Consider the following 12,160-nt stretch of genomic DNA (forward strand, 5'->3'; position numbering starts at 1 on the left):
TTTTATTTTATTTTAAGTTCTGGGATACATGTACAGAATGTGCAGGTTTGTTACATGGCTATGCATGTGCCATGATAGTTTGCCACACCTATCAATCCATCATCTAGGTTTTAAGCCCCACATGCATGAAGAGTTTGTCCTAATGCTCTCCCTCCCCTTTCCCCCCACCCGCCGACAGGCCCCGGTGTGTTGTTCCCCTCCCTTTGTCTATGTGTTCTCATTGTTCAGCTCCCACTTACGAGTGAGAATATGTGGTGTTTGATTTTCTGTTCCTGTGTTTGCTGAGAATGATGGCTTCCAGCTTCATCCATGTCTCTGCAAAGGATGTGAATTTATTCTTTTTTATGGCTGCATAGTATTCCATGGTGTATATGTGCCACATTTGATTTATCCAGTCTATCATTGATGGACATTTGGGTTGGTTCCAAGTCTTTGCTATTGTAAATAGTGCTGCAGTAAACACATGTGCATGGTCTTTATAGTAGAATGGTTTATAATCCTTTACCTAGTAATGGGATTACTGGGTCAAATGGTATTTCTGGTTCTAGATCCTTGAAGAATCGCCACACTGTCTTCCGCAGTGGTCGAACTAATTTATGCTCCCACCAGTAGTGTAAAAGCATTCCCGTTTCTCCACATCTTCTCTAGCATCTGTTGTTTTCTTACATTTTAATAATCGCCATTCTGACTGGCGTGAGATGGTATCTCATTGTGGTGGGATTTGCATTTCTCTAATGACCAGTGATAAAGAGCTTTTTTTCACATGTTTTTTGGCTGCATAAATGTCTTCTTTTGAGAAGTGTCTGTTCATATCCTTCACCCACTTTTTGATGGGGTTGTTTGTTTTTTTTCTTGTAAATTTGTTTAAGTTCCTTGTAGATTCTGGATAATAGCCCTTTGTCAGATGGATAGATTGCAAAAATTTTCTCCCATTCTGAAGGTTGCCTGTTCACTCTGATGACAATTTCTTTTCCTTTGCAGAAGCTCTTTAGTTTGATTAGCTCCCATTTGTCAGTTTTGGCTTTTGTTGCGATTGCTTTTGGTGTTTTAGTCATGAAGTCATTTCCCATGACTGTGTCCTGAATGGTATTGCCTAGATTTTCTTCTAGAGTTTTTATGGTTTTGGGTTTCACATTTAAGCCTTTAATCTATCTTGAGTTAATTTTTTATAAGGTATAAGGAAGGGGTCCAGTTTCTGTTTTCTTCATATGGCTAGCCGTTTTTCCCAGCACTGTTTATTAAACAGGGAATCATTTCCCCATTGCTTGTGTTTGTCAGGTTTGTGAAAGATCACATGATCTTTTATTGATTTGCATATGTTGAAACAGCTTTGCATCCCAGGATGTGTGGAGTTATTTCTGGGGCCTCTGTTCTGTTGCATCGGTCTACATATCTTTTTTGGTACCAGTACCATGCTGTTTTGGTTACTGTAGCCTTGTAGTATAGTTTGAAGTCAGGTAGCATGATGCCTCCAGCTTTCTTCTTTTGCTTAGGATTTTCTAGACTATACTGGCCCTTTTTTGATTCCATATGAAATTTAAAGTAGTTTTTTCTAATTCTGTAAAGAATGTCAATGGTAGCTCGATGGGAATAGCATTGAATCTATAAATTACTTTGGGCAGTGTGGCCATTTTCACAGTATTGATTCTTCCTATCCATGAGCATGGAATGTTTTTCCATTTGTTTGTGTCCTATCTTATTTCCTTGAGCAGTGGTTTGTAGTTCTCCGTGAAGAAGTCATTCACGTCCCTTGTAGATTGTATTCCTAGGTATTTTTTTCTCTTTGTAGCAGTTGTGAATGGGAGTTCACTCATGATTTGACTCTCTGCTTGTCTATTTTTGGTGTATAAGAATCCTTGCACGTTGATTTTCTATCCTGAGACTTTGCTGAAGTTGTTTATCAGCTTAAGGAGGTTTGGGGCTTAGACGATGGGCTTTTCTAAATATACAATCATGTCATCTGCAAACAGAGACCATTTGACTTCCTCTCTTCCTATTTTAATACTCTTTATTTCTTTCTCTTGCCTGGTTGCTCTGGCCAGAACTTCCAATACTTCGTTGAATAGGAGTGGTAAGAGAGGGCATCTTTGTCTTGTGCTGGTTTTCAAAGGAAATGCTTCCAGCTTTTGCCCATTCAATATGATATTGGCTGTGGGTCTGTCATAAATAGCTGTTATTATTTTGAGAGATGTTTCATCAATAACTAGTTTATTGAGAGTTTTTAACATGAATGGATGTTGAATTTTATTGAAGGCCTTTTCTGCATCTATTGAGATATTTGTGTGGTTTTTGTCATTGGTTCTGTTTATGTGATTGATTACTTTTATTGATTTGCATATGTTGAACCAGCTTTTCTTCCCTGGGATGAAGCCCACTTGATCATGGTGGATGAGCTTTTTGATGTGCTGCTGGATTCGGTTGACCAATATTTTATTAAGGATTTTTACATCAATGTTCATCAGGGATATTGGCCTGAAATTTTCTTTTTTTGTTGTATCTCTGCCAGGTTTTGGTATCAGGATGATGCTGGCCCCATAAAATGAGTTAGAGAGGAGTCCCTCTTTTTCAATTGTTTGGAATATTTTCGGAAGGAATGGTACCAGCTCCTCTTTGTACCTCTGGTAGAATTCGGCTGTGAATCCGTCTGGTCCTGGGCCTTTTGTGGTTGGTGGGCTATTAATTACTGCCTCAATTTCAGAACTTGTTATTGGTCTATTCAGGGATTTGACTTCTTCCTGGTTTAGTCTTGGGAGGGTGTATGTGTCCAAGAATTTATCCGTTTCTTCTAGATTTTCTAGTTTATTTGCATAGAGGTGTTTATAGTACTCTCTGATGGTAGTTTTTTATTTCTGTGGGATCAGTGGTGATATCCCCTTTATCATTTTTGTTGCGTCTATTTGATTCTTCTTTCTTTTCTTCGTTAGTCTAGCTAGCAGTCTGTCTATTTTGTTATTTTTTCCCAAAAAACCAGCTCCTGGATTCATTTATTTTTATTTTTATTTTTTGAAGGGTTCTTCCTGTCTCTATCTCTTTCAGTTCTGCTCTGATCTTAGTTATTTCTTGTCTTCTGCTAGCTTTTGAATTTGTTTACTCTTCCTTCTTTAGTTCTTTTAATTGTGATATTAGGGTTTCAATTTCAGATCTTTCCAGCTTTCAGATATGGGCATTTAGTACTATAAATTTCCCCCTATACACTGCTTTAACCATGTCCCAAAGATTCTGATACATTGTCTCTTTGTTCTCATTGGTTTCAAAGAACTTCTTTATTTCTGCCTTCATTTCGTTATTTACCCCGGAGTCCTTCAGGAGCAGGGTCTTCAATTTCCATGTAGTTGTGCCGTTTTGGGTGAGTTTCTTAATCCTGAGTTCTTATTTGATTGCACTGTGGTCTGAGAGACTGTTAGGATTTCTATTCTTCTGCATTTGCTGAGGAGTGTTTTACTTCCATTTATGTGGTCGATTTTAGAATAAGTGCCATGCAGTACTGAGAAGAATGTATATTCTGTTGATTTGTGGTGAAGAGTTTGTGGATGTCTGTGAGGTCCACTTGATCCAGAGCTGAGTTCAAGTCCTGAATAGCCTTGTTAATTGTCTATCTCATTGATCTGTCTAGTATTGACAGTAAGGTGTTAAAGACTCTCACTATTACTGCATGGGAGTCTGAGTCTCTTTCTAGATCTCTAAGAACTTGTTTTATGAATCTGGGTGCTCCTATATTGGGTCCACATATATTTAGGATAGTTAGCTCTTCTTGTGGCATTGATCCCTTTACCATTATGTAATGCCCTTCTTTGTCTTTTTTTATCTTTGTTGGTTTTATGTGTGTTTTATCAGAGACTAGTATTTCAACTCCTGCTTTTTTTTTTTTTCCTCCGCTTTCCATTTGCTTGGTGAATACTCCTCCAACCCTTTATTTTGAGCCTGTGTGTGTCTTTGCATGTGAGATGGGTCTCCTGAATATAGCACACCAATGGGTCTTGACTCTTCATCCAATTTGCCAGTCTGTGTCTTTTAATTGGGGCATTTAGCCCATTTATATTTAAGGCTAAATATTGTTATGTGTGAATTTGATCTGGTCATCATAATGCTAGCTGGTTATTTTGCACATTAGTTGATGCAGTTTCTTCACGGTGTCATTGGTCATTATATTTTGGTGTGTTTTTGCAGTAGCTGGTACCAGTTTTTCCCTTCTACATTTAGTACTTCCTTCAGGAGTTCTTGTAAAGGCTGCCTGGTGGTGACAAAATCCCTCCGCATTTGCTTGTTTGGAAAGGATTTTATTTCTCCTTTGCTTATGAAGCTTTGTTTGCCTGGATATGAAATTCTGGGTTGAAAATTCCTTTCTTTAAGAATGTTGAATATTGGCTCCTACTCTCTTCTGGCTTGTAGGGTTTCTGCAGAGTCTGCTGTTAGTCTGATGGGCTTCCCTTTGTAGGTGACCTGACCTTTCTTTCTGGCTGCCCTTAACATTTTTTCCTTCATTTCAACCTTGGAGAATCTGAAGATTTTGTGTCTTGGGGCTGATCTTCTCATGAAGTATCTTAGTGGTGGTCTCTGTATTTCCTGATTTGGAATGTTGGCCTGTCTTACTAGGTTGGGGAAGTTCTCCCGAGAGTTCACTTCTCTCTGAATGTGTTTTCCGACTCGGTTCCATTCTCCCCATCACTTTCAGGTACACTAATCAATTATAGGTTTGGTCTTTTCACATAGTCCCATATTTCTTGGAGGCTTTGTTCATTCCTTTTCATTCTTTTTTCTCTAATCTTGTCTTCGTGCCTTATTTCAGCAAGGTGATCTTCAATCTGTGATATCCTTTCTTCTGCTTGATCGATTCAGCTGTTGATACTTGTGTATGCTTCACTAATTTCTCATGCTGTGTTTTTCAGTTCCATCCGGCCATTTATGTTCCTCGCTAAACTGGTTATTGTAGTTAGCAGTTCCTGTAACCTTTTATCAAGGTTCTTAGCTTCCTTGCACTGGGTTAGAACGTGCTGCTTTAGCTCAGAGGAGTTTATTACACACCTTCTGAAACCTACTTCTATTAATTCATCAGTGTCAGTCTTCATCCAGTTTTGTGCCCTTGCTGGAGAGAAGTTGCGATCATTTGGAGAAGAAGCAGCTTTCTGGTTTTTGGGATTTTCAGCGTTTTTGCACTAGTTTGTCCTCATCTTCGTGGATTTGTCTACCTTTGGTCTTTGAACCTGATGACCTTTGGATGGGGTCTTTGTTGGGGGATCTTTCTGTTAATGTTGTTGTTGCTTTCTGTTTGTTTGTTTTTCTTCTAACAGTCAGGCCCCTTTTCTGCAGGTCTGCTGCAGTTTGCTGGAGGTCCACTCCAGACCCTGTTCGCCTGGGTATCACCAGTGGAGGCTGCAGAACAGCAAAGATTGCTGCCTACTCCTTCCTCTGGAAGCTTCGTCCCAGAGGGGCACCGGCCTGATGCCAGCCGGAGCTCTCCTGTATGAGGTGTCTGTCGACCCCTGTTGGGAGGTCTCTCCCAGGCAGGAGGCACGGGGTCAGGGACCCACTTGAGGAGGCAGCCTGTCCCTTAGCAGAGCTGGTGCACTGTGCTGGGAGAATCCCCCTTGTCAGGATCAGCTGCTCTCTTCAGAGCCTGCAGCCAGGAAAGATTAAGTCCACTGAAGCTACACCCACAGCCATCCCTCCCCCAGTTTCTCTGTCCCAGGGAGATGAGAGTTTTATCTGTAAACCCCTGGCTGGGGCTGCTGCATTTCCTTCAGATGTGCCCTGCCCAGTGAGGAGGAATGTAGAGAAGCAGTCTGGCCACAGCCACTTTGCCACACTGTGGTGAATCCTGCCCAGTCAAAACCTCCCAGTCTCCTTAGCACTGCGAGGGGAAACCACCTACTAAAGCCTCAGTGATGGCGGATGCCCCTCCCCCAAACAAGCTCGATCGTCTCAAGTCAATTCCAGACTGTTGTGCTGGCAGTGAGAATTTCAAGCCAGTGGTTCTTAGCTTTCTGGGCTCGGTGAGTGGGACCCACTGAGCGAGCCCACTTGGCTCCCTGGCTTCAGCCCCCTTTCCAGGGGAGTGAATGGTTCTGTCTCACTGGCATTCCAGGCACCACTGTGGTTATGAAAAAAAACTCCTACAGCTAGCTCATTGCATTCCCGAACAGCCACTCAGTTTTATGCTTGAAACCTAGGGCCCTGGTGGTGTAGGCACACGAGTCCTGATCTGCAGATTGCAAAAACCATGAGAAAGCATAGTACTTGGGCCAGGTAGCACAGTCCCTCATGGCTTCCCTTGGCTGGAGGAGGGAAGCCCCCCAGCTCCTTGCACTTCCCAGATGAAGCAACGCCCCACCCTGCTTCTGCTCACTCTCTGCAGGTTGTACCCACTACCTAACCAGTTCCAATGAGATGGATACCTCAGTTGGAAATGCAGAAATCACCTGCCTTCTCCATTGATCGCCCTGGGAACCTCAGACCAGAGCTGTTTCTATTCGGGTATCTTGGCGCCTCCCTGAAACCCATGTTTAAAACCATCAGATCTCATGAGACCCATTCACTATCACGAGAAACAGCATGGAAAAGACCCACCCCCATGATTCAGTCATCTCCCACCAGGCCTATCTTACAACACATGGGAATTACAGGAGCTACAAGATGAGATTTGGGTGGGAACACAGAGCCAAACCATATCATTCTGCCCCTGGCCTCTCCCAAATCTCATCTCACATTTCAAAACCAGTCATGCCTTCCCAGCAGTCCCCCAAAGTCTCAACTCATTTCAGCATGAATTCAGAAGTACACAGTCCAGTGTCTCATTCAGGACAAGGCAAGTCCCTTCCACCTATGAGCCTGTAAAATCGAAAACAAAGTTAGTTAGTTCCTAGATACAAGGAGGATACAGGCATTGGGTCAACACAGCCATTCCAAATGGGAGAAATTGGCCAAAACAAAGGGGCTGTAGGCCCAATGCAAGTCCGAAATCCAGCAGGGCAGTCAAATCTTAGAGCTCCAAAATGATCTCCTTTGACTCCATGTCTCGCATCCGAGTCACGCTGGTGCAAGAGGTGGGCTCCCACAGCCTTCTGCAGCTCTTTCCCTGTGGCTTTGCAGGTTATAACCCCACTGCTGGCTGTTTTCACGGGCTGGCGTTGTCTGCAGCTTTTCCAGGTGCACAGTGCAAGCTCTCAGTAGATCTATACCATTCTGGGGTCTGGAGGACAGTGGCCCTCTTCTCACAGCTCCAGTAGGTGGTGCCCTAGTAGGGACTCTGTGTGGGAGCTCCAAACCCATGTTTCCCTTCCTCACTGCCCTAGCAGAGATTATCCATGAGGACCCCGCCCCTACAGCAAACTTCTGCCTGGGCATCCAGGCGTTTCCATACCTCCTCCGAAATCAAGGCGGAGGTTCCCAAACCTGAATTATTGACTTCTGTGAACCCACAGGCCCAGCACCACATGGAAGCTGCCAAGGCTTGGGGCTTCCACACTCTGAAGCAACAGCCTGAGCTGTACCTTGGCCCCTTTTAGCCATGGCCGGAGCAGCTGGAACACAGGGTACCAAGTCCCTAGGCTGCACAGAGCAGGGTGGCCCTGGGCCTAGCCCATAAAACCATCTTTCCTTTTAGGCCTCCAAGCCTGTGATGGGAGGGGCTGCCGTGAAGACCTCTGACATGCCCTGGAGACATTCCCCCCCCCCCCCCCGTTGTCTTGGGGATTAACATTTGGCTGCTCGATACTTTTGCCAGCTTGAATTTCTCCTCAGAAAATGGGATTTTCATTTCTATTGTATTGTCAGGCTGCAAATTCTCCAACCTTTTATGCCCTGTTCCCATTTTAAAACTGAATGCCTTTAACAGCACCCAAGTCACCTCCTGAATGATTTGCTGCGTAGATTTCTTCTGCCAAATTCCCTAAATCATGTCTCCTAAGTTCAAAATTCCACAAATCTCTAGGGCCAGGGCAAACTGCCACCAGTCTCTTTGCTAAAACATAACAAGAGTCACCCTTGCTCCAGTTCACAACAAGTTCCTCATTTCCATCTAAGACTACCTCAGCCTGGACTTTATTGTCTATAACACTAAGCATTTTGGTCAAAGCCATTCAACAAGTCTCTAGAAAGTTTTAAACTTTCCCACATCTTCCTATCTCCTGAGTCCTCCCAAGTCTCCAGGAAGTTCCAAACTTTCCCACATTTTCCTGTCTTCTTCTGAGTCCTCCAAACTGTTCCAACGTCTGCCTATTACTCAGTTCCAAAGTTGCTTACACATTTTCTGGAAACTTTGGTACCCAGTTCCAAAGTTGCTTACACGTGGCTGTGTTGACCCAATGCCTGTATCCGCCTTGTATCTAGGAAGTAACTAACTTGTTTTTGATTTTACAGGCTCATAGGTGGAAGGGATTTGCCTTAGAAAACATTTTTTTCTAAGGTTTTATAATGTATAAAACTTTCAACAACGCCGCACTCTACCGGTACCAATTTACTCTTTTAGTCTGTTTTCACGCTGTTGATAAAGACATAACTAGACTGGACAATTTACAAAAGAAAGAGGTTCATTGGACTTACAGTTCCACATGTCTGGGGTGGGGAGCCTCACAATCATGGCAGAAGGCAAGGAGGAGCAAGTCATGTCTTACATGGATGGTGGCAGGCAAAGAGAGCTTGTGCAGAGAAACTCCCATTTTTAAGACCATCAAATCTCGTGAGACTCATTCACTATCACAAGAACAGCATGGAAAAGACCTACCCCCTCCCATGATTCAGTCGTTTCCTACTAGGCCCTTCCCACAACACCTGGGGATTATGAAAGCTACAAGATGAGATTTGGGTGGGGACACAGAACCAAGCCCTGTCAATAGCCAAGTCCAAATAACCACACACAGTCGTTTCCTAATGTAGAATAAAAAAAGAGTGGTGTCCTGGAAACAATGACTGGTTCCACTTGTGGTTCATGCAGTTCAAATAACTACACAAGCTTTTCCTCAGAATGACAGCCATGATACTTCAGTTTGTAGCAGATACGCTTTATGCAAACTTCCCAGTTTGTCAGATAATATCAAAAAGAAGTGTAAGTAAGGGTTAAGATTTAATAAAATCAGTAGTTTTTTTTTCAATGTGGATATTCTCAAGTGAAACTTTTTTACTGTGATGTGGTGAAATATAGATTAGTGCTACTCCTTTGATTCATGCTAAGGCTTCAGCAGTTTTATCCACCATTGCTTTTGCACTAGCAGTGCCAATATCCACTCAGTGAAAGAGGTCAAATAACATTTAAATGACACTTTGATATTTATTATGAAAATAGTTTTGACCTCACCAATGGACACCTTAAAAAGGGTCTTGACAACCCCCAGGATCCATGGACTGTAGTTCAAGAACTGCTTCCTAAACATCCAGGATACACTGCCCTTGCCCACTCTACTTTCTTAACTCCACCCCTTATTAATTCTTACCTTTGTTTTTATAGTTCCTTAACTGGTCTCCCAGTCTTCAGTCTTTTTCTCTTCCTTAAAAGTTCCTAGATTACAAATCTGATTTTGTTGATACCCTATTAAAGTCTTTCCACATGCTCCAGCACAATTGGATAAAATCCAGATTTCTTCATAGAACCTAAGAGACCTTTTATTGTCATACCTACCTTAGTAACCTCTGTTTCTGTCAGTACTTCCTAGTCTTTAAGCCAAGCTGAATTTACTGGTAATTCCCTGAACACATTCATAGTTTCTACATGATTTCTACATGCTATTCTTCCTACCTGTAATACTCTTTTACTTCCCACCTGTCCCTCTAATTGTACGTCATTTTTAAATCACCTCATGTCACTACCCACAAAATTCTACATTAGAATTTGTTGTCGTACTTATATTGTATTATTGTATTGTAGTCATTTTGCTTATATGTCATTTTTTCCTGTTAGATCGTGAGCTGTTTGAGGTCAGGAACTGTGTCTTTCTTTGTATTCCCAGTACTTATCAAGGATGAGGCATACAGTAATCATTTAGTAAATGTTTGAGTGTTTGAATGAACTCCATAAAAATTGAAAATACAAATTAATTCCATGGTATTTCATTTTCTTTTCCTTCTAATATAGTTCTTAGAGTTGCTAATGAATAATAAAAAAAGGCCATAGATGAAAAGAAAAAGAAAAAAGTATATATATGTGTGTGTGTGTGTATATATACATGAAGTGTATACAGTGTATATATATATATTATATATAACATATATATGTCTCAGCCACTTTATTGGATGAAGCAATGGATCTTTATTTCCATAATTTTTACTATAAGATTCAGGGTAACTTTCGATTTACATATGTTTTTGAAAAGTTGTGATGAATTATATTTTTAAAAATTAACCTCCTTAATTTATTATAACTCAGTCTCTAATCAATTTAGACCTTTTTTTTCCTAATTTAGAATTCTTAATGTGGAGGCAGAAATGCCAGGATATTTCAGTTTTTTATTAATATTTTAAAACTACTATCTGGGAATATTAGGATCATTAAAATTATTTTTTAAATGTGTTCTATACATTGTTTTATAATAAAACTTGGTTGATTGTATTTTGTTTTTGAGTTTAGTATAGTAAAATAAAATCTTGTTAAAGGGACTTCCATCAGAAGGGTACCTAAGTAGAAATCCCACGTAACAGGATCCAGTAATATATAGCATTTATCAGCTAAAAGAACCTCGTTCAAAAGAAAACATGTTTTTCTAAGATTTTATAATGTATAAAACTTAAAAAGTTAAAGTAGGCCTGGTGCAGCCTATAATCACACCTGTAGTCCCAGTGCTTTGGGAGGCTGAGGCAGGAGGATCACTTGAGGCCAGGAGTTTGAGACTAGCCTGGGCAACCTGGTGAAATCTCTGTCTCGGCAAAAAAAAATTGTTTTTAAATTAGCTGGGTATGTGGCACACGCCTATAGTTCCAGTTTCTCAGTAGGCTGAGATGGAGAAGCTCTTGAGCCTGGGAGGTCAAGGCTATGTGAGCTGTGATTGTGTCACTGCACCCCAGGCTGGGCAACAGAGCAAAACCCTGTCTCTAAAAAAAATAATAAAAGTGAAATTGAAAATGTAAATTTTTTATATCTAAAAAATTTTATTGCCCACCATTTGTTCTGCATAATGCATTGTAAATATATTTATTTAGATAAATCCAAATCACTTAAAAGCAAATTTTCTAGATTATGCTTTTCTGCTTATTGACCATTTCATTGTTCATTAGCATAATATTTAAAAGTGAATCATTTGGGGCCTCACTAATTTCGAATTTACAATGACTGAGTCACTGGACTGAAACCTAGCTTTTTATAGCCTCTTGCCTAGCTGTTGCCTAGTAAATTAAAATAATATGTTTACAAAATTACAAGAGAAAGTAAAACTTTTAGTGACCTTTAAGTACTTAGATTATTGGCGTATTATAGATTTGTTGATTATAAGTCATGCCTTTAATGGTTTAAGTTGATTAAAAACCAATAGTAATTGCAGTTTCTTCAAAAAGGTTCTGAATTAATAAGGTATGTATACTATAGTCAGATTTATGCCTTTTCCCTTTGGCCAAATATAGCATATTGGGATTATGCTTGGAATTATTTTATCTATTTTGTCCCCATTGCCTTAATTTTTAAAAATTGGTAATGTTCTCTGATCTCTGTGTCAATGTTGTGCATAATTAGAATGCCATGGTGTACCAGTGAGAAACAGTAGAATAGTTTAATTCCATTGACTAATGGAAATTGATCGTAAAATGTCAAAAATGGTTACCTAAACTCGGAAATGGGTATATGTAGTTAGTAGATTTATAGGACTAATAGCAAGTTGCATATTTAATTTGATAAATTTTATTTGAAAATAGTTCCCTTTTGTACTTTTATGTTTTTATAAGGAAAAATACATTCAAAATTGAAAACCAAAGGATAATAGTGATTTTGCTCATAAATCTACTTTTCAGCATTCATTTACTACAAACATTGTCATCTGTTAGTTCTTTTATTTCATAATTTAAAAATTCTTCATTTTTTTATCTAATTTAACATTTTCATATTTTTAAAGGTCCCCAGGTGCATCCAATTTTTCAACTTTACCAAAGATCTCTCCTTCATCTCTATCAAATAATTATAACAACATGAACAACAGAAAGTAAGCACTGAATCTTAAAAACTCTTTGTTTAATTGATCACCCTATT

General features: G+C 40.2%; 1 protein-coding gene across 16 annotated transcripts in view; it reads left to right on the forward strand.

Moving 5' to 3' along the window:
• The window catches only part of USP15 (ubiquitin specific peptidase 15), a 152,766-nt gene that overhangs the window by 82,749 nt on the left and 57,857 nt on the right, over positions 1-12,160 (forward strand). For 12 of the 16 annotated variants that reach the window (XR_002515663.2, XR_002515664.2, XR_002515668.2 and 9 more), the window contains one exon: positions 12,027-12,113. The exons of 3 other annotated variants lie outside the window; for them this stretch is intronic. Coding sequence is in view for 7 of the 13 variants with exons in the window: in XM_003906713.5 (XP_003906762.3) it covers positions 12,027-12,113 (87 nt within the window). In the remaining 6 variants the exon portion in view is untranslated. Of the gene's footprint in view, positions 1-6,452; positions 6,472-12,026; positions 12,114-12,160 lie in introns of those variants that run through there. One more of the 16 variants, XM_031650589.1, reaches the window with a different exon arrangement.

This window comes from Papio anubis, chromosome 9 (assembly GCF_008728515.1).
Source record: "Papio anubis isolate 15944 chromosome 9, Panubis1.0, whole genome shotgun sequence".
NCBI classification, from domain to species: domain Eukaryota; kingdom Metazoa; phylum Chordata; class Mammalia; order Primates; family Cercopithecidae; genus Papio; species Papio anubis.